At 59.1% G+C, this 20,694-nt stretch overlaps 3 protein-coding genes across 3 annotated transcripts; 1 reads left to right on the forward strand and 2 right to left on the reverse strand.

Moving 5' to 3' along the window:
* Positions 1-244: 244 nt before the first annotated feature.
* On the reverse strand, positions 245-5,381 carry MMP15 (matrix metallopeptidase 15). The gene is made up of 10 exons (XM_074151514.1): positions 5,256-5,381; positions 4,012-4,160; positions 3,652-3,774; positions 3,234-3,541; positions 2,859-3,020; positions 2,516-2,739; positions 2,235-2,373; positions 1,848-1,998; positions 1,644-1,759; positions 245-1,391 (listed from the first exon to the last, which is right to left on the reverse strand). Exons 1-10 carry the CDS (start codon positions 5,379-5,381, stop codon positions 946-948), a joined length of 1,944 nt encoding a protein of 647 aa, XP_074007615.1. The 3' UTR covers positions 245-945.
* A 1,058-nt stretch (positions 5,382-6,439) lies between these two features.
* On the reverse strand, positions 6,440-11,459 carry USB1 (U6 snRNA biogenesis phosphodiesterase 1). Its single transcript, XM_074152175.1, has 7 exons — positions 11,356-11,459; positions 11,098-11,249; positions 10,774-10,957; positions 10,123-10,176; positions 8,856-8,961; positions 7,914-7,997; positions 6,440-7,607 (listed from the first exon to the last, which is right to left on the reverse strand). Exons 1-7 carry the CDS (start codon positions 11,457-11,459, stop codon positions 7,503-7,505), a joined length of 789 nt encoding a protein of 262 aa, XP_074008276.1. The 3' UTR covers positions 6,440-7,502.
* A 762-nt stretch (positions 11,460-12,221) lies between these two features.
* ZNF319 (zinc finger protein 319) lies at positions 12,222-17,063 on the forward strand. The gene is made up of 2 exons (XM_074152195.1): positions 12,222-12,298; positions 14,135-17,063. Exons 1-2 carry the CDS (start codon positions 12,222-12,224, stop codon positions 15,798-15,800), a joined length of 1,743 nt encoding a protein of 580 aa, XP_074008296.1. The 3' UTR covers positions 15,801-17,063.
* The last annotated feature ends 3,631 nt before the right edge of the window (positions 17,064-20,694 follow it).

The following is a 20,694-nucleotide window of genomic DNA, read 5'->3' on the forward strand; positions in this document are numbered from 1 at the left end:
TGAAAGGCAGCTCTGTCCGCTGCCGGGATGCTTTCACTGACTCCCCCAAAACATGGTAGCCCCAAGGCAGAGGCTGCTGTGGGGACATCGCTGGCCATGGTGGCCCCTTCTCTACATCCCCCAGCACGGCACCCAGCCAGGCAGGGTGGCACCCCTGAGCGATCCTCCATTACCTCGTGCAGGGCAGCTGGCAGGTCTCCTGTCCCCATCCCGCAGCAGAAAGGACAAGGATGGCACCACGGCTCTCCACACACCCTACCTGTTTAATACATACACAAGGTGGCCGTGCCCGCTGCCCTGCCCGTGGGACCGCGTGTCCCCAGGGCTGTGCCCACGACAGAGGCAGTGTCTGGGCTGTGCTGAGCCCATGGCGGGGGGGGGGAGGGGCAGGAGGGGGTGGTGGGGTGGTAGTGGTGGTGGTGTCTCCTCCCTTGCACTATCTTTAGGCACCACATCCCTGTATCCCTGCAGTTCAACTGGAAACATGGCTGGGAGCTTGGCCCTCCCTTCCCCTTGGACTTCCCTGTCATTGCAGGTGCTGGCACCTGAGACTCGCCAGCTCACAGCACTTACAAGCGGCCCCCAATCCGCACACCGCCCCATGCGGAACAGGCAAAGCCATGGTGGGTTCAGGGGGCAGGAAGGGACCTTGCTGGGACCCTGTGGCACAGGCAGGTGCAACATGATGAGTGGCAACCTGAGGGTCACAGCTGGGGAAGGAGGACAGCTGTGGGGGAGCAGGCAGGACCTGGATGCCCTCCAGCCTCTCTGTAACCATCCCCTGGTCCCAGCCCAGCTGCTTGGGGGGGGGGGGGGGCGGGGCTGGGGGGCATCAAGCAACAATGGGGCAAGAGGGGCCAAGGCAGTAGGGAAGGACAGGGGAGGGGAAGGCCAGGTCCATCGTTAGCACCATGGTGGTGGGGTGGGGTGGGGAGGGAGCCAGGGTCAGACCCACTCCTGCAAGGAGCGCTTGCAGTACAGGAGCATTCGGGGCGTGCCCTTCTTCTGCATCTGGACAATGACGTAGATGAGGCCAAGGATGCAGAGCAGCAGCACCAGCAGCACCAGCACCATGACGACACTCATGGTGCGCGTGTACTCGTCGATCTGCACCACCACGTCCACGTCCCCACCCGGTTGGTGGCCTCCCTCACTGTAATCCTCCTCGTCTTCCTCCTCCTCCTCCTCCTCCTCGCCATCGGCCCGCCCATTCCCATCAGGGTTGAAGGGGGGTCGGTCCCCATCAGGCCAGTGGGGATGAGGGTCAGGGACCAGCTCCGTATAACAGCCCATGAAGTCCCGTAGGATGGATTTGGGATAACCTGGCTCTGTCTTGAGCCGCTCATTGTCGAATTTCCAGTACTTTGTGCCTCTGTAGAAGTAGGTGGAAGCTGGGGGGGAAGAAGATGGAGGCAAGGGGTAAGTGGGCAGGCGCAGGGCACCCCATAACCTGGGAATCCCTGCAGGTGCTGAGGATAGCAGAGTTTGCTCCAGGACCAGTGAAATCCTTCAAAAGGGCTTCACTGCTGATTCCTGAAGACCCTCCTGGCTTCCATCCCATGTGGTCAGGCCACCAGAGGGGTGACCCCATCTTCTCTGGTGTCCCCCCCTCCTGCCCAGCCCTCTTCTCCTCCTCTACTTACAGGCATCTTGGCTGAGGAAGGCACCCTTGGGTGAGGGAGGGATGCCCGCCCAGACAGAGATAGGCTTGGGGTAGCCGGGGTCCACCGAGCGGGTGTCTTCATTAAAGCGCCAGTATCTGGGGGAGAGAGGCAGTGAGGAACATGGGGGTCCCTGCTGCGGGCTGGGAGGTGGCAGAGCAGGGAGGAGGACCCAGAGCCACTTACCTGTCCCCACGGAAGAAGAAGGTGTGCCCCGTGGGTTCCCACCAGACGGCCGTGTCGATGCTGTCGTAGGGGATGCCCTGCCCATAGGTGACCAGGGGCTGTGGGTACCCGGGCTCCAGGTTGGCTTCTCGGAAGAGCCAGTACCGGTCACCTGGAGGGGGACAGAAAAGGGGATGAGGTGGCCATGCCCCAGCTGCTGTGGCAGGGACACGCGTGGATAGGGACTGGGGCATGATGCCTGTGGCAACCTTGTCCCTTTGGAGTCTGGCAGTGGCTCCAGCTGGGGAGGGGGATCGGGATGGGATGAAGCCAACCAGCTCTCAGCAGCTTGGGGGGGCACTGGGGTCCCCCTCTACCTCAGCCCTCCCAGCCAGCTTTGCTGCTCACCTTTGAAGAAGACAAACCTCCCGTCGTGCCTCTCATAGGCAGCATCAATGTCCCCGGGGAGGCCCCGCCAGAAGTGCCCGATGGGCATGGGGTAGTTGTCCAGCACCCGGTTGTGCCGGACCCTCCAGAACCACCGGCCCTGGTGGGAAACAGGGAGTTGGCAGAGGATGGGGGGACACGGGAACGCAGTCCCAGTGCCAGGCATCTCGCCAGGGGGGTCCTTCCACCCAGGGACCCACCACATCCCCAGGGAATGGGCAGGAGGGGGTCCCAGCAGGTACCTTGAACACAAACATCTCCCCACGCAGCACCGCCACTGTGTCAAAGTTCCCGTCGCAGATGTCGGGGCCATACTGGTCAGGTCGGTCTGGGCTGCCAGGTTTGGGGGGTCGTTCTGGTTTCCCGGGGGGGGGAAGTTTAGGGGGTCTCTGGTCTGGCCTGCCACGTCTCCGAGGTGTCACAGTGGGCAAAGGCTTGGTAGGCTGAGGATGCCCGTCTGTGGTACCTGGATTGGGTGGGTGAGAAGGGATGGGGTGATGCAGACCAGCAGCACCCGTGCCTCAGTTTCCCCAAACACATGCACAGCGTCACACCTCTGGGTTGATCCCCAACCCGTCTCCTCACCGTACAGCTGCTGGATGCCCTTGAGGTCATCCTCGGGCAGCTGGAAGTTCTCAGTGTCCATCCACTGGTAGAAGGGGGCCATGATAGCGCTGGGGTTACTGGAGTGCTCCAAGCCCAGCGAGTGCCCAAGTTCGTGCACAGCCACCAAGAAAAGGTTGTTCCCTGTAGGGCGAGGCAACATCAGCAAGCCAGGGTAGGTCCTTGTCTCCAGCACCCTGCGATGAGGGTGCTCCGGTGGGAGCTGCCTGCATCACCCACGGCGGAGCTGCTCTCCCTGCCACCCCTGCCAGCACCAGTGCATCCCCCTGCCCTCAAACCCAGAGGCCCATCGGGCTCCTCTGGTTGCTTTCACCACCTCCTTGGTCCTCAACTCACCAGACACATCTGTGTTCTCCAGTGTCCAGGGCTCATCCGAGTCGAAATGTGTGTCTCCCCCCATGCCAGGGCCAGGAAAATAGGCATGAGCCAAAAACCCCCCGACACCATCGAAGGGGGAGCTGTCTCCATGGAAGCCAGAGGCAAAGAGCACCATGATGTCGGCCTCCTTCTTCCGCTTCTGCCGGATGTCCTCGTAGGGCACCTCCCGGAAAGCCAGCGGTATGGCTTCCTCCCACACCCGGAAAGCTCGGCGGACAGCCTCATATGAGTGGTACCGACCCAGCTTCTCTGTGTAGTTTTGGATGCTGGGGGTACAGAGCTTGCTGGGGATGGCCTGGGACAGTGCTCGCTCCCCGAGGGGGTCCATGGCTCTCCATGGGCCGGGGGAGTGGGAAGCCCTGGAGGTGGTGGGTACCTGAAGGTGAGATGGCTCTGGCTCCAGCGCCGCCCCATCAGCGCGTACCGCTTCCGCCGCATATTGGACTTCATCCGTGCCCCAAACTGGTCCGGGACCCCGCAGCGGGGACGTTTCATCCACCTGCCAGGAGGGCATGGAGCCAGGGCTCAGCCAACCGTGGCCAAGGTCCCCGAGTTACAGTAGTCGCGGACGGTGAGGGAGGTGTCCTGGCTGCAGGGGTGCAGCCCCCAAAAAGGGAGACACAGCTCCCACGGGAGGCAGCGCCCACGTTTCCACGTGCAGGCAGAGCTCCGGGGCTGGCAGGCAAAGCCCAAGAGCTGGAGCTTGCATTCTGCTAGAGGACACGGAGAAACTCACGCCTTCGTCTCCTCGTCCAGGATGCCGGTGACGGTGATGCCGTAAAACTTCTGCATCTCGGCGAGGGCAGAGGAGAAGGTCTGAGCCGAGTGCATGGTAGACATCTGTGGGCTGGGCTGTGGCAGGTAGCCGTAGAGCCGCAGCCATGCCTGCACCAGGGGGAGCATGGCGTGAGGCCGCAGCGGCGGGGAAAGGGAGTTGGAGCTCCCCGGGGAGACAGCTGCAGGATCCGGCCCCCCCACCCACTGCCACCCCAGCCCCATCCCTTCCTGTGGGGTGTCCCTGCCAGCTGCCAGGGGGAAACGCCGCACCCAGGCAGGCAGGGCAAGCTGGAGCACGTGGGCAGGGAACAGAGCTCCAGACCTGCCCCGCGGAGTGGGGGGGACCCTCAGCTACAGGGGAGGCTGTCGGCCACCCTGACCCTGGGGAGAAGGCGGCCGGCAGGGGGGCCAGCCTGCTGGCTGGCTGCCTGTCCCCCTGCTGCCCTCCTCCAGAGGTGTTCCCCAGGAGCTGCAGAGGGACGTGGGGCTAGGCCCACCCCCACCAGCAGCCCAGGACCCCTGCCCTGGCTCCCACCCACAAAGGGTTTTCTGTCCTGCAGAGCGGCTGGGGCAGGGGGCTGCTGGGGCGCGCCGGGTCCCTTCCTTCCTGCACCAGCCTCCGCCTCCTCTTGTCTTTTCTAATTACTTTTAATTTTTATTATTACTTTTAATTGCTGGGTTTTCTTCTTTATTTATCCCTTTTAATTTTAATTTTCTATTTTTTTCTCTTTTAATTTTCCATTTTTTTTCCCCTTCTCCCAATTCTTTTCCCTATGTCCCATTTTTTTCCCGTTTCCCAGTTCCCCCCCCCCCCTTTTTCCAATTCTTTTCCCAAAAAAACCCGATGTAATGTCCTGATTGGGAAAAAATTCATCTTTTATCCCCCTCCACCACCGCCAGGCAGGGTGGCGGAGCAGAGACTTTATCAAAGGCCCTTTCACCCCCTCCCCCGCCGCGGCCTCGCACGGGCACAAAGCGCTTCCTCTCCCCCGCCAGTCGCTGCCCGTCGCCCCCGGGGGAGACCCGGGCCCCCCTTTGAACTACCCCCCCCCCCCCCCCAAAACATCCCCGCCCGCCCCCCTGCCTGCACCTGCGGCCGCCGGCGCTGCCTGCCCGGCGGCCGCAGGTGCAGGCAGGGGAAGTGGGAGGGTGTCCCAGGGGAGCTCCCCCCGCCGCCAGCCCCGCACCGCGCCCCCCGCTCACCTCTGCGTTGATTTCCTCGCCCACCGCCCCCACCAGCAGCACCAGCAGCACCAGTAACGGCCAGGGGCGGCCGGCCGCCCGCAGCGCCCCGCCCGCCCGGCAGGGGGCGCCCCCGCCTCCTGCCATCCCGCGCTGCCGCCGGTTCGCGGCTGCCCCCCCCGGCCGCAGCGGGCCGGGCCGCGCGGGAGCTACACCGCCCTCATGGCCCGGTACCGGGCCGCCGCCGCGGGCCGCGCACGGTGCATGGGCAGGCGCGGCCCGTCGCCTCCCAGCCCGCCTTTGTGTGTGGGGATCAGGCCGGCGGCGCAGGGCACATGGGCAGCCACCGCGGCTCGCCTCGGCGCGGCTCGGCTCCGGCCCTGCCCGCCGGGAGCCGCGGAGCGGAGCGGAGCCCTGCGGAAGGACGGCGGGCGCGGCGGCGGCGGCGGCGCGGCGGGGAGCGGGCGCGGCGGGGGGGCGCGCCGAGCGGGGGGCGGGGCCGAGGCGAGGGGGCGGGGCCGCGGCGGCGAGGGGCGGGGCCGCGGCGCGCTCCCACGGGTGTCCGCCGCCCCCGGCAGCCGCCCCGCGTGCGGAGCCGCGTCCCGTCGCGCGCAGCCCAGGCCCCGCGCCCGCCGCCTCGGGCCGCCCATCCCCGGACTTTGTCCCCGCCGCCCCCCCCCACCGAGCCCGGCTGCGTCCTCCGTCCCCGGAAGGCAGGAGCGAGGTCCCCGACACCTGCTGGCTTTGCAGCGCAGGGCCAGGACCCGGGCCCTGCTGGTTGAGCATTAACCTGGCGCTGCTGGACTCGGGGCACGGAGAAACCGGTTGTGCCCGAGCCGGTTTCACTGGAAGTCCCCAGGGACTAAATATATCCAGTTTCGTTTGCTTTTCCCTCCCCAAAAGAAAACTCAGGGTGTAACCGCCCGCCTTATCAGGCAGATCCTCAGCCCGGAAACTAACCGGCTACAGACTTAACAGAACCTGGTACGGATTTTTTAAAATCCCAGCTCTCGCACGGGTGCTGGCGGACACCACAACTCATGCTGAGACGCTCCCGTGGCCACGACACCCCCGGTCTCTCTCGTGCAGGGATGGGCAGCACTGAGCTCACAGACGGGATTGCAGGCACAGCCTCATCTAAAGTCTGCGGGAGCTGGGCACGTCTGAAAGGGAACAGCTGAAATATATCACGGAAACAATTTTATGACATTAGGAGACAGATTTTTACTGCTCAGAAGTCCCAGAATCTTCCATCAGACAGACACGGCATGAAAGGTTCAGGGTAGCACATCAGTATCCTGCTCCGAACACCCGAGAGACTGCTGCCACCCTCCCAGCAGGAACAAAAGCATTAAAAAGGAGCTTCTCCCCAGGGAAAATGTCCAGTCAACGGTCCCCAAGGTCACCACGACACCAGGGGTGCTGTTCCCACAGGGAAAAAGCACGGAGCCCAGGCAGGAGCTGCCACCCCTTGACTCGCCCGTGGGCACGACCCTTCCATCTCAGGCAAAAGCTGACAGTGCCCTCTCTCCAGCTCGCCCACACGCTGCAGCGAGCTTCCAGAGAGCAGCAGCCCACCAAAAACGTCCTGGGCTTATGGCATGCACAATCTTAAACCAAAGCTGTTCTTTTAGACCCAGCCCGCAGGACTGAAAACAAGGGGTTCCCAACCTCTTCCCTCCGGATTTCATCTTTTGCTGTTTGGCAAAAGGATCAGATACTGAAATTTCTCCGTAGAGGCAGCAGCATCGTGAGAGGGACACCAAATGAGTCAGGAACTTGTCCTGACTTAAAGTTGGGAGATGCTCTGGTGAGAGAGCCCAGCTCCACGTCCTCGCCTCCTGCTACTCAAGGCATGCTCCTGACAATCGGGCAGTGCCATTTCCAACGTGCGAGACACTCTCTCTTCAGCAACAGCCTCCCACGCTACCTTCTTCCTCCTTCCCATAAGGCATCTATGGCTTTTATAGAGAACTTTTTTTTTCTTTTTTTTTTAAAAATTCAGCAAAATCAGCGAGTGTGGGATGGCTGGAACTGCCGGTGCTGACTGCAGCACATACAGCAGCGAGACTGAAATCTGCTACAAGCACACATTTCTTCAGCCAGCAACTCAAACTTGGAAGTAGCCTGACTTGAGGCCACAAACAACCCAGAGATGCTGAGCAGGCAAGAAGAGCATGGAAGATGCGTGACAACCCACACCACTCCGAGCTGCTCAGATGAAGACTAGGGTCTTCGAGGCTCTGAAACGCACACACCCACTGTTCTCTACCTCAAGGGGAAAGAGAAGTACTTGTTCCCTGACTTGCAACGGATTTGCTCCCATTGGACACGCAGCAGGAGCGCAGAGTCCTCAAACCTGTCCACGATGTCCTGGAAAACAAATGCAGGAATCAGTACAAGGCGGGTGGATCTGCCAGAGGAAGGAGTCGACAGCTCCCTCTCTGAACCAAGACAGAGATGAGGCTGTTTGTGGCTGGAAGCCTCTGGAGGGTGATTTAACTCACGCTCCCCTCAAAAGCTTCTCTTCTTTTAACCCAGTGAAGTTTGTCTTGCTCAGTGAAGAGAATTTCCCACTCTCCGCCCTCGGTGGGGAGACATGGCTGGACAGCAGCGGGGAGACGTGGCTGGACACCAGCTCTGCTCCTCCCCTGCTCTCCACACTGCATAGGGACACACCTGAAGCTCCCGCTGACACTGCCCTTCCAGTCTGCCAGACATGTCCCCAACACACCAGGCCAAGCTGATATGGAATGATGGGTCCTGCGGACAAAACAGGGATAGGCTCATGAGGACTTTGAAAATACACAGAGCCGCAGCAGGAGATCTGGTGTGATGCTGCCCTGCCTGGGATAGCAGAAGTAGGAGGATCCTGAACGTGGGAGCTCTCTCTGCCAGCTCAGCAGCTGCAGAGCTGACACAGACAGTGCTGGAGGTGAGATGAACCCTGGGCTCCCCATCTCAGCCTTTTTGGACAACAGCAGGCATGGATGCCTGGTTCCCAGCCTCCCTGTGGTCAGCTCTGCAGAAGCTTTTCCAACTGCACCACTCACAGAGAACCACTCACAGATGGTCCTGGAGCGAGTAGGTGAGTCACTTCTGAATAACAAGAGCCCCCTGCTCAGCTCTGGAGACAGAAAAATCAGGGTTTGGGCCTTCAAAACCCAAAACCTGTCCCAGAAGCTAGTACCAAGCAAAGAGGATGGACCGATGCTCCAGGAAACTGCCAAAGGAAGAGGCACAAGCATTGCCCACAGTGCTCACCCTAAGGTCATTCAATCCTAGGACAGCTCTGCTTTCATGCACATGCACGTGACCATGACGTAAGCTCTGGCCCTTTGTCCCAGAAACCCAACTCTCAAAAGGCCACCAGATAGTTAACATCCTTAGCCTCCTGCACAGCATGGAATACAGAGTCACAGACTTGAGCTAGTCCCATTCTCAGCAAGAGAATGGATGTTAAGGTCTTAAGTACGAGCATCACTGACCAGCCCAGAGGAGAACACTTCAGAGCCTAACCTCACTGCTCCTGTTTATTTGAGGTGAACATTTCATGGACCTCTCACAAGGAACCAGCCAGCATGTCCAGACCGGCAGAGAAGTGGTTGGGAGACCCCTCACCTTGTAGAACGTGGGAAGGTCAAATTCCTCCAGAACTCTGTCCACCTCCGAGACCAGCTCCAGCAGCTGGAAATGCCCAGCGGAGACCTCCAAGCCAATGAAGGTCCTAGAGAAAGACAAGGAGAGACAGCGAGCACCCTTTCCTGCTGCAGAAAGCACCGCAGCAAGCGCATTTAGCCCTGCATTCCTATCGGTCAAATTCTCTACCCCCTAACAAAAGCTAATTTGAGGAATGGCAGGTTTAAGACTCAGGGAAAATGACCATATTCTGAAGAAAAACAGAAATAAAGATGTGGTAGCAGGAAGAAGCAGGACTGGATGATATACCACATAGATTTACCAGATTAACTCAGCACCCTTTTGGGACATGAAAACATATTTTCCAGGCAAAGGACGAGCTCGAGGGGTTCAGCAGAGCGCCGTGCCTGTGCAGGAGCTACACTCAAAAAGTGGAAGTTGCCGGAGGGGTTTTACGGTGGGAGGGGAAGTGGGGAACAGGAAGTATCAAGCTGGAGAGATGTGACAAAGAGGTACCTCAAGGACTGTCTGGACAACACTTTCTAGACTCCAGGAGGAGAGGGAAGACTAAGTCTCACCCAGGATCCGCTTTGCCCTGCCCATGACTATCGTGGGCTGCCATTCCCACCAGATTCAGCAACTTTTCACAATTTTTAATCACCTTTGCTTTAACATTTAAACTACTTAATCGTGTTCATTTGGAATCAGGCTTCTGAGCTGACAGCCAGGAGAATTAACACCGTCTCAGCTATTTCTTTCCAGCTCTTACAAGACCTGCACTGCAATTTCACAACCAGCACTGCTGCCAAAAGAGGTGGCCCCCAGCTATGCTTGCCCCAGGCTGCTCACACGGGCAGGAGGGTTTGTGACACCGCAGAACAAACCAGACGGCAGCGAACACGGCTGCATCCTTTAGCTGTTGTGAAACCATAGCACAAATTGAATCCCAGCAGAAAGGCCTGCATCAGGTCATATTGTGAACAGATATCCTCTCTCCAGAACAATGAAATCCTGCAGCCGAAGGTTCACCCACCACCACCGAGACCAACGGCTTGTAGAGAATCAGTGCTGAAGCTAAAAATTTGTGCAAGTAGCCGGGGAAAGGTGTGAAACCTCTGGACAGAAGGTGGCTGCATGCTGCCCCATCACACAGCTCAGCCCAATCACTGTGGGACAGGCAGAGTGACACTTCCCATCCACCCAACACCTTGCCCAGCCTCTTCCGCAGGCTGCCCCGCTGCTCGCTCACCTGGTTTTGTTCTCGTTGGTGTAAACCTTCACTTGGTCAGCCACGCAGAAGAACCTGAAATAAGAAAGATCCTATTTCAGCTAGTGGAAAAAGAAAAAGAAGGAAGGGAAGGGAAGGGAAGGGAAGGGAAGGGAAGGGAAGGGAAGGGAAGGGAAGGGAAGGGAAGGGAAGGGAAGGGAAGGGAAGGGAAGGGAAGGGAAGGGAAGGGAAGGGAAAGGAAGGGAAGGGAAGGGAAGGGAAGGGAAGGGAAGGGAAGGGAAGGGAAGGGAAGGGAAGGGAAGGGAAGGGAAGGGAAGGGAAGGGAAGGGAAGGGAAGGGGGAGAGGATTTCTACCAAGCTGTGGAAAGACAAAGGCAAATGCATGCTGCAAATGGCCTGAATCAGTGCAACTAGAACCTTTCTGGGCTTAAATTAACCCATTCCTCCACGGTTTTCTGAGGCCCTGACACGGACAGAAGCCCTGTGATGCTTGGCAGGTGCTTGACCAGATGTAAGCAATGAAACCACCCGTGGTTTAGGGGATGACACAGCTCCAGCCTTGTCTTTGAGAGCAACGTGAGCTGTCCGGTGCCAGATCCTGAGGCAGAGAGGAAAACTCCCCAGGGCTTTACTGTTGCCAGAGACAGCTTCGGGTATGGATGTCGAACCTACCTGTGGAAGGGGGCCAGGCGCTCCTTGAGGGAGCGGATGAAGGGGTCTATCCAGTGGTAGTGCAGCACCACGCACTGCGAGAGGCTGAGGTGAAACTCCTCCATGGCAGCCAGTGAGGAGACGTAGGTGCGAGCGCAGGAAACCAGCAGCTCCAGCAGCTCCAGAAATTCCTCCTGGGCTCTGTCTGTGGGGCAGCACGGTCAGGGCCGGGTCGTCCCTCCCCCGCGGATCCCCACCGGGGATGGTCGGGTCCCGCCGATCCCGGCCCCGCCGCGCACGGGAGGGCCCTGCGGCCCTGGGCCCCCCGCCGCCGCCGTTACCTACAGGGCAGGTAGACGTGCGTGGCCCAGCTGCCCCGCTCGTGGGGGAAGCGGCGGACGCGGCCGCCGTGCCGGGAGCTGTCGTCTCTAACGGCCTCCTCCGCCTCCGGATCGCCCGGCAGGCCGGCGGGGACGGACAGGCGGGGGCGGCCGGTGCTGCAGGGACCGAGGAGGAGGAGGAGGAGGATGAGGAGAAGGCCGCGCCTACTCCACTCGGCTCCCGCCGCCCCCCCCGCGCGAAGGCCCGTCCCGTCGCACCCACCTGGCCGGGGGGGGACCCTGCGCGCCGCCGCCCCGGCGCCCCCCATCCTCCTCCTCCTCCTCCTCCTCCTCCGAGCTGCTGTACACCACCAGCGCGGCCCGCATGGCCGGCCGGCCAGCCCTCCCGCCCTGCTGGTGCCGGCGGCGGCGCTGTAGTCGCCGCTGCCCGGCAGGGGGCAGCCACCGCCGCCGCCCGCCCCGCCCCGCCTCCTCCTCCTCCGCCGCCGCCGCCGCCGCGGCCGGCCCGGCCCGCTCCGCTCCCCTCCCGTACACTGCTGCCGCCGCCCGCCCGCCTTCGCCACCGGCGACCCCTGCCCTCCCCTTCTTCCCGGCTGCCGCCGCCACGGCAGCGCGGGGCTCGGGCGCAGCGCGCAGGCCGCGGCCTCGCCGGCGGCGAGCGGGCGGGCTGACAGGGGCCTCCCGTCGCAGGTGAGGGGCCCGGCGGCCGCCGCCGCCGCCCTTTGTGTGGGCCTCGCCGGGGCAGCCCCGGCCGGACAGGCACCCCCCCCACCCCACCGCGGGGCCACCCGGCGCGGCGGCGGCAGCGAAGGCCTCGGGGCGCAGCCGCCGCATTTGTCCGCAGGCCGGCGGGTCCGGAGGAGCCGTCCCATGGGGAGAGGCGAGCGGCGGGACGGGCCTCCCCGCGGGCTGTGGCGGGGGTGGCTGGCCTCCCAGCTCCCCGGCCGCCCCCGCGCCCCGCGGGTCCGCCGCGCTGCTCCCTGAGGCGTCCTGGGCCCGGTTGCGGGAGGCCCGGACAGCGGGAGCCCGGGCGGGCAGGAGTCGGGGCCGGCCATGCCGGAGCGGGCCGTACTGCGGGCCGCTGCTCCGGTTTGAAAGTACCTCGGCTTTCCCGGCTGCTCTCCTTGAATGGTTGTCGCTTCCCACCTCCCACGGAGGGATGAGTTAGGCTCGGAGCCGGCTCGGGTACCTGTGCAGAGCCCTCGGTAAGCCAAGGTTGGTATCTCTTACTCTTCCCAAGCTTCCCCTCCCCGTTAGGCCGGATGATCAGGGATGCTGTTGCCGTTGGGTCACTCCTGCCATGGTTTGTGTTGCCTGCGGGGAAGGTGGTGGCTGGGCTGCGTAGAGGTCGTGTGTCCCATTGAGCTCGGGTGCTAGGTACCGTAACTGCCAGCCCTTTGTGTCAACAGTCAAGGTGAGCTATGTAGGAGAAAGAGGAGATCCTGCATACCGGCAGGACTGCCATGGGGCCTCTGAACATTTTTCTGTGCTGGTGGACAAAGTAATGCAGCATAACCATACGCAAAAGTGTGGTCTGGCACTGCCCAAACTCTGAGGCGTGATCCAGCTGGGTGCTAGCAGAGATGGGAACGCTGGGCGGTATGTTTCTCTGATGCTCCTTATCACTTAGTTTTAAATACAACAAACCTGGAAGACCAAAGTTTTACTTACTCTGAGCGAGGGCAGGCGGTTTGACGCAGAAACACGTGTGCTCTTGCAGGGTTAGGGGCTAGTGGCCCAGGAGCGCTGGCTGCTGCTCACCAAGGCTTGGACTCCTCTCTCTCGAGGTGTGTCAGCACTGCTGCTATCTGCTTCTCACTGGCAGCTTTTACTCTTCTCTAAGTTGATATCAGGTTTTACTGGGCATATCTAGAAAGACTGGAACTTTTCAGTGAGCAAAATCCCCGTGATGCTTTATAGTAATGCCAGGCAGCACCTCTGGTGCAGGTTGTTTGACTCCAGGGTACTTCTATTCCGTGGTTTGGTAGGAAGTTCAGCTGAACCATTGCTTTTAACACTTCTTTTGTCTTCACAGAGAGTGCTGTCCGTGATACCTGTGGGTTCTGTGTTTTGTCTGTGAATAGGATAATGTCGAGGGAAAACTTTCCCCTGAGCTCTCCGGCTATTCCTAGTCTACAAGTGCTGCCTGTAGAGGGGGAAATCTCTTCCATACATGCTTTGGGAAATGCACCCAATACCCGATCTGCAGGAGGAGCAGAACTGCTTCACAGGGGTTTTTCAGCTGGGATGGGATCGGGGGGGGTTTGCCTTGATATCTGTAAAATCTAACCCAGTAGCTTCTTAATTGAACAACATTTGGTGTACCTCAGGCCCTGCAGAGGGACTGGTGTTCTCAACCAGTGGCCCCAGTGAGGCTGGGAGATCGAGCAACTGACAGCGTAGTGGGCTGGGTTGACTGGGACCTGGGCAGCTGTACTGCCTCCCGTGAGAGCGCTCCGCTCAAACGTGTGCTGGGCAGAGCATGCCTTATCCCGCGCCCTTTGCACAGCAGGAAGGGGGACTCTGCTTCTGGTTAAGTTCCCTCCACTGGCTTCCCAGTAGCTTTGCAGGGACACAGGAGAGCTTTCAAAGTGAGCCATGGGGGGAGGTTGATGAGAGCTGCCTTGTTTTTCCTCTGAGACCTGACATGAGCTGTCTTCTTTATTGCAGAGAGAGCTGCTCCCTGGGCTGCATCCCTTGCCCTTCCCAAATGTGAGCACATTGCAGCCAGCACGGAGAAAGGACTCCTCCTGTCTTCAAGGCACTTGCTTCTGCCTCCTGTTCTTTTGTCCAAAAAAGAAAAAGTCAAACCAAATCAGTCCACAAAGAACTTGTGCTGATCTAAGGAGGAGGCTGTGGAGTCTGTCACCCCTTTGTTTCCCAAGATCCTGGCTGTGGGCTGGATTTTCTGTCCTCGACTTCAGGGGATCAGCTAGGAGGAATTGGGATCTTGGATACTTTGAGTTTTTGTTTTGACTTGAACCCTTTCAACCGAGAAGCTGAAGCTGTCACTACTAAAACCCTGTTTTTTTTTTCCCAAGCATGTCAGAAAGCTGGCAGCAGCCACAGCAGCAACCGCAGCAGCAGCCGCCACCACCGCAGCAGCACCACGCTGGGGCAGCTGCACTCCCAGAGCACTCCATCCCGCCCAGCACTGCTGATAACCCCTTGGGCTGCACCGTCTACGGCATCCTGCTCCAGCCGGACCCTGGGCTGCAGCACCACCAGCACACCCCCGTCCAGGCTGGAGAGCCGTCCCACAAATGCGGTGTGTGTGGCCACGACCTCGCTCACCTATCCAACCCCCATGAACACCAGTGCTTGCCAGGCCATGACCGCTCTTTCCAGTGTACCCAGTGCCTGAAGGTCTTCCACCAGGCCACTGACCTCCTTGAACACCAGTGCATCCAGGTGGAGCAGAAGCCCTTTGTGTGCGGTGTCTGCAAAATGGGCTTCTCCCTCCTGACCTCGCTGGCGCAGCACCACAATGTCCACAATGGCAACGCCATGAAGTGCTCTATCTGTGAGAAGACCTACAAGCCTCCCGAGGCAGAGCATTCCCAGCCTCTTGACCCCTCGGAGAAGCCCTACAGCTGCTCCATCTGTCAGAAAACCTTCAAGCACCTCTCGGAGCTGTCCCGGCATGAGCGCATCCACACGGGGGAGAAGCCATACAAGTGCACTCTGTGCGACAAGAGCTTCAGCCAGTCGTCCCACCTGGTGCATCACAAACGGACACACAGCTCAGAGCGGCCGTACAAGTGCACGGTGTGCGAGAAGACCTTCAAGCACCGCTCCCATCTGGTGCGCCACATGTATGCACACTCAGGGGAGCACCTCTTCAAGTGCAACATCTGTGAGCTGCACTTCAAGGAGTCGTCGGAGCTGCTGCAGCACCCCTGCACGCCCAGCGGGGAGCGGCCCTTCCGCTGCAGTGAGTGCCAGAAGGCCTTCAAGCGCCCCTCGGACCTGCGGCAGCATGAGCGCACACACAGTGAAGAGCGGCCCTTCAAGTGTGACCTCTGCCAAATGAGCTTCAAGCAGCAGTATGCGCTCATGCGCCACCGCCGCACACACAAGGCCGAGGAGCCCTTCAAGTGCAACCTGTGTGAGAAGGGCTTCGTGCAGCCCTCGCACTTGGTGTACCACCAGCACGTGCACGGCATAGAAAACCTCTTCAAGTGCAACGTGTGCCAGAAGGGCTTCAACCAGTCCTCAGAGTTGCTGCGGCACAAGTGTGTGCAGAACGCGGAGCGGCCCTTCAAGTGCGCGGTGTGCAACAAGTCCTACAAGCGAGCCTCGGCTCTGCAGAAGCACCAGCTGGCCCACTGCGCCGAGAAGCCGCTCAAGTGCACGCTCTGCGAGAGACGTTTCTTCTCCTCCTCTGAGTTTGTGCAGCACCGCTGCGACCCAGCCCGTGAGAAGCCCCTCAAGTGCCCCGACTGTGAAAAGCGGTTCAAGTACGCCTCGGACCTGCAACGCCACCGGCGCGTGCACACGGGTGAGAAGCCCTACAAGTGCCCCTCCTGTGAGAAAGCCTTCAAGCAGCGCGAGCACCTCAACAAGCACCACAGCGTGCACGCCCGGGAGCAGCAGTACAAGTGCATGTGGTGTGGGGAGCGGTTCCTGGACTTGGGCCTGCTGCAGGAGCACAGCGTCCAGCACACGGCCGAGGGCGCCTACCAGGTGGCCACCTGCTTGCCGTGAGGCTCCTGCCCCTTGGCGGCTTTCAGCTTGCATGTGACGCTCCTGAGCCTCGGCCACCCCTTCCCTCTTCTCAGTTGTGGACGGCCTCCAGGGAGTTTGGGGGAAAGGGGAGGTACAGTGGGTGGGCAGATAAACTTTCCTCTGGCCTCTGTAGTTGATACGCCACCTGTATCGCAGGGGCAACGGACGACAGGAAAAGCTCGAAGGGGTGGAGAGGAAAGGAGGGCGGTGGGGAGAGGAAACGATACCTATAGTTGCTTGGCATCCCCTGGACTGTAGCTCAGGCTGTACCTGCAGTTCCAGTGCTGGGCGCTCAGCTGCCCGCTGCGGGCACTGGCCCTTGCCATGCGGCCTCTCCCCTGCCCTGCCTGGCAGGGTGGGAAGGGAGGGCTGGGTAGCTCTCCTCCTGGAGAGGTCTCTGCAGCCAGGCAAAGCCAGCCCTCACTTTTCCAGGGGTGTGCTGCTCAGCGAGGATGTAGCAGGTTTCCACTGCTGGGATCTCCTGACTTTCTTGCTCCAAGCTCAGTTGAGAGGATGATTTCGGATCGTTAGCATTGATTGACTGCCCCAACCTCCCCTGCAATCCCTCTTCCCAGAGTGCAGAAAGGGAAAAGCCATGGGGTCGCACAGCTCCAAAAGCACTTTGGCATTGCTGCTTTTGCAGTTGCTGGCTGTCACACTCTGCAGGGGTTGTGAGTGTGCCTGTCTGCCTCCAGCCCTGCCAGCAGCACAGGGAACAGTAGCAAGTGCTACGCCGCTACCGGAGAGCATGGCGAGGAGAGCCTCCATGCCCTGCTCCTGGCGTTTAGAAGCTGCTTCCTGAGGGACCTGGCTCTCCTGCCAAGACATGCCTCCAGCCCCAGGCCCCTTCCCTCTTTGCACTGCTGGGGTGATTAGCATACCCCCAGGGGCCTCAGGTAAAGGGCTGTCTCAGCAGGTCAAACACTAAAGGGTGAGGCAAACACTACTAGTAACGTACAACTTTGGAGACATTTCCATCACTGACAGTAACCCACACCTGTGCCACAGGCTTGCTGTCTGATTTGCATGGGGAAACCAGAGCAAGCCAGGAGAATCCTTTCTGGCCTGTGGGCTCAGCTCCACAGGAAGGGAAGGTTAGCAGTGGGTAAAAGAGGAGTATTTTTTTTTCCCCTCTCTTGCAGGAGTCCTGTTTTACCCCTTTACTCTTTCTTTACCTCTTATGTATTTTTCAGGTTTTGCACAGTTCTTGTAAACATCACTTAAAAATAAATTTCCCCTAGCAAGGTCGATGCAGCCTCAGGTGTTTTCCTCTGCAGGATTTTGCTAGTTTCTCATGACTGAGAGACCCGTTACAGGCCAGTTAGATGCCTTGGAGGTTGAAGGCATGCCTACTAGGTTGCCCACCAGCCTTCCCCCTCTGTCTGTGGAGATACTAAGATGTTAAATATCCATCTGTGGAGATATTCAAGCCCCTGACAGGATGCGGTCCTGGACAACCTGCTGTAGCTGACCTTACTCGAGCAGGGGGTTGGACTTGATGATCTCCAGAGGTCTCTGCCAGCCTCAGCTCTTCTGTGGTCTTGGCTGGCTGAGGTAGAGTGTTGTGACGAGCTGTTAATTAGTGAAAAGCAGCCAGCAAGTTTCGCACGTGCTGCACAGGTGATTAGGGTAAGTTTAATAAATATTGTCAAGTATAGACAGATGCAGAGAGCTGGGCTGTGCCTGCTTTGCTGGGGGTAGGGGATGCTCATCTGAAAGGTGGAGAAAAGTTTTCATTTCCAGTTCCAGCACAGTGAGGGGGAACGGGACATTTTGGGGGGCTGGGACAGTCAGTGACAGGTGACCCTGGGGCTGAGTCTTCTTTATGCGCAGCTTTAAGGAGGTTAAAGCAGACTTTGCTCTCTGCTGCCCAAAGAAGAGGGACCGATAGTTATATTACTTCATGCTGCCTCAAGGATGTGGAACTTCCTACTGAGTTTTTCTGTCTGTGTTTCTTTTTCCCTTTTTTTTCCCTTTTTTTTTTTAAAGCAGTTTGTTAATATTCATTGAAAATACTGTATAGTTTAACTTGATGTCATACTGGATCTTTTAAAAAAGAAGTGATAACTTGGATTTTTAAAAGGCTCATTGTTTCTAGGTAGCTGGTTTTTGCTGTTTAATATGTAGTAAATTCAGTGTATGCTTTACTGTAGGAGTAAAAATGAGGAGTAAAACCAAGGAAGGCTAATCCTGTCTTTACAGAAGGGCTTGGTGGGGACAGAGGCTGTGAGCATGGGGCTGGGGCCAGATGGGGAGTGCGGCACCCCTTGACCCCTCGCTCTGTTCCTACCTTGGGCTGCAGTTAGCTCTGCTCTTGCCCTGGGTGGCCCGGCACTGCTGCCAGAGGTCCCACAGAGCTGGGGTTCAGTGGTCGCCCTGACTGCTTGAGCACAGCACCAGCAGCCAGGATCGGTGCCCAGAGCTGGGAGCTTGCAGAGAGGCTCATCTTTAGTAAGAGGAGGAGTGTGGAATGGAGGCTGCTGGAGCCTTGGGGGGCTTTTACGGCTGTTTTTCTTTCTGAGGCAGCTGCTGGCTAGAGGAGGGGTTTGGAGAAATGGTTAGCGTGGCCTCCGAAGGGCTGTGCCCTGCTCTCTCCCCTCCCTGGGTGGCTGCACATCCTCAGGTGCTTGGGGCAGAGGAGGATGGTGGTGGGCCCTGGACACGGCTCCACACCATGCGCTGGCCACAGAGCTGCCAGGTCCTGTCTCCTTGGTACCAGCTGGGTACAGAGACTGTTCCAGGGAGCGTTTCCCTCATGCTGGGAAAGCCCTTGGTGTCCCAGCAAGGAGCTCCGGCTCTGCTTAGGATGTGACAACAGCCAAGCAGCATCTTGGGCAGAGGAAGCATCATCAGGACTGTGTGCCTGGGGGGTCCGTGCCAGGGAAAGAGGGGACGCCATGGGCAGCTCAGTGGGGACCAGCACGGGTCCAGGTCATCAGCCGGTGCCTGTGAGTAGGTGCCTCCAGGCTGGAAAACGTCTTGATGTGTAATTAGAGCATCATTAAGTAGGACTGGCCATGGGCCGTGGTGACTCGGTCTCTTCATCTCATTTGCTGTCCTGCAACAGCCCAAATCCAGTAGAAGCCTATGGTGGCTTCTGTTGCCAGACTTCAGTGCCGGTGGGTGGAGGACCTGTGCAGAGCAGGTGGCTGAGTGGCCACCAAGAGTCTTGGGTGTGTTTTTATAGGGAGACTGTCTGGTTGGAAGTAGCTGTGTTTTGTACCCAGGGGAGTAGGTCAATCTCCATCACTGTGCCTTTGGGTCATGTTCTGTAGCGCGAGGTGAGACGTGATGGAAGCAGCAGGAGGCCCATGGGTGTCAGGAGCGTGGTGCTGGGTGGGGAGGCAGGGGCTGGCCTGAGGAGCCCATGGATGTCCCCTGGGCGTTACACCATGAAGGGCTCTCTGCTAACTGCTGGTTTTTCATTTGCAAACCAAAGAGCAGTTGTGGCCAAAGCCTCTTGGGAGTAAAACGTGTTTCTACTCTGTCCCTGTGTTGCACTTCCCTTCTGGCGTTTAGTTCAAGAGACTTTTGGATGTCTTCGTGCTGCCTCCGCTTGGCCTCTCGCCTCGCTCACCACCCCACAGCACTCAAAAGGGTCGCCATGCTGGTGATGGTGTTGCATCAGCCCCTCTGGCAAGTGCTCACATGTGTCTTCAAGACCTGCTTGCCAGGTTGCCTGAGGATGCTCTGTAGGCTGGAGTAGGGGATGGTCCCTCCAAAGGGCTGTTCTCTTTGGCAGGCAGCTTGAGCATAGGATGCTGCTGGGGAGGTGGCAGGGAGGGTTAGGCTGGCCGGAGGTGGCGGAGATGTTGTCCAGGAGATAAATCCTGCTTTCTAGTGCTCCTGTTCTTCTGGCTTCCTGCGTCCAGGAAGAAGGTAGTCTCTTGCCTGGGCTTTTTTCCCATCTTCACTTCCCCTTACCCTACCTGCGAGATACCTTTAGCTGTGTCCCAGCCCCTTCCCCTCCATGGCTCTTTTGCTTATACTTTTATAAGACATTCTACTTCTTTGCCCTTTGTTCACTTCTTATTTGTAAGCAGCAGTTTGGTTTTCATCCCTTTTTCCATTTTGATTGCGGAGTCTCTCCCCTCTCTCCTCCCCCCACACCCCCAGTTTCTCTCCCAGGCTGGATCCAGGTGGTACCAAAACACTGTTGATGAGGTCAGGTGTTTGGCACCTGAACCTTGCTGGAATCCAGCAGATGCTTCTGGTCCTTCCCCTCATGAGGCTGTCCATCTCGCTGGGCACAGCTTTACCTGTGGCCTGGCAGCTTGGCTCAGCCAGGTCGTGTCCGTGGTACAGCTGGCTCTGGCAAGGGAGTGTGAACCAGGACCAGGAGCCAGAGCAGAGCAGTAGCAAACAGACACTGGGGTGACAGTGGCCATTTCCGTGGTGGGTCCCTTTGGCACATCTCCAAGGCTGGGGGTTAAGTCAGTGAAGGGCTGTTAGATGTTCCTGGGAGAAGTCGTGGCACTGGACTAGGGTCAGACTGCTCAGTTCCCCGGGAATGCCTGTGGAGCAGCTGTGTGCTGAGTGAGCCGTGGTGTGGACACCCCTGGGACCATGGGTATGCCCAGGTGGCCCTGCCGGCTCTCAGGGGAGCAGGTGCCATCTCCAAATAGCTTGGTGGTAAGACATTCGGGCTCTGGTCTTGGGGCCTGTGCACTGGAGCAGGCGGCAAGGGGGAAAGTGTCATCTGACAGTGATTTGGGACCATCTGTGGGTGCTCAAGCCTGGCCTTCCACTGCTTGGAGGGAGGAGAGCACTTTCTATGATTCCCTTGGGTATTTACCATCAAGTCCAGGCTGTAGCCGGAGCCTTGCTATTAATAATAAGCAAAAAAAACCCTTGTTATTCGTCAGAGTTTGAC

This window comes from Numenius arquata, chromosome 8 (assembly GCF_964106895.1).
Source record: "Numenius arquata chromosome 8, bNumArq3.hap1.1, whole genome shotgun sequence".
Classification (NCBI taxonomy): domain Eukaryota; kingdom Metazoa; phylum Chordata; class Aves; order Charadriiformes; family Scolopacidae; genus Numenius; species Numenius arquata.

What these genes read in the sequence shown, in the direction of transcription:
- MMP15 (XM_074151514.1), bottom strand. Translation starts at nt 5,381, where the DNA reads ATGGCAGGAGGCGGGGGCGCCCCCTGCCGGGCGGGCGGGGCGCTGCGG. An exon ending in GGAGAACACAGATGTGTCTG is followed by an intron (nt 3,021 to 3,233) that starts GTGAGTTGAGGA and finishes CTCGCCCTACAG; the next exon opens with GGAACAACCTTTTCTTGGTG. An exon ending in TTCTTCTTCCGTGGGGACAG is followed by an intron (nt 1,760 to 1,847) that starts GTAAGTGGCTCT and finishes TCTCTCCCCCAG; the next exon opens with ATACTGGCGCTTTAATGAAG.
- USB1 (XM_074152175.1), bottom strand. Translation starts at nt 11,459, where the DNA reads ATGCGGGCCGCGCTGGTGGTGTACAGCAGCTCGGAGGAGGAGGAGGAG. An exon ending in CAGGGTCCCCCCCCGGCCAG is followed by an intron (nt 11,250 to 11,355) that starts GTGGGTGCGACG and finishes CGGTCCCTGCAG; the next exon opens with CACCGGCCGCCCCCGCCTGT. An exon ending in CGCCTGGCCCCCTTCCACAG is followed by an intron (nt 10,177 to 10,773) that starts GTAGGTTCGACA and finishes TTCTTATTTCAG; the next exon opens with GTTCTTCTGCGTGGCTGACC.
- ZNF319 (XM_074152195.1), top strand. Translation starts at nt 12,222, where the DNA reads ATGGTTGTCGCTTCCCACCTCCCACGGAGGGATGAGTTAGGCTCGGAG. An exon ending in GTACCTGTGCAGAGCCCTCG is followed by an intron (nt 12,299 to 14,134) that starts GTAAGCCAAGGT and finishes TTTTTTCCCAAG; the next exon opens with CATGTCAGAAAGCTGGCAGC.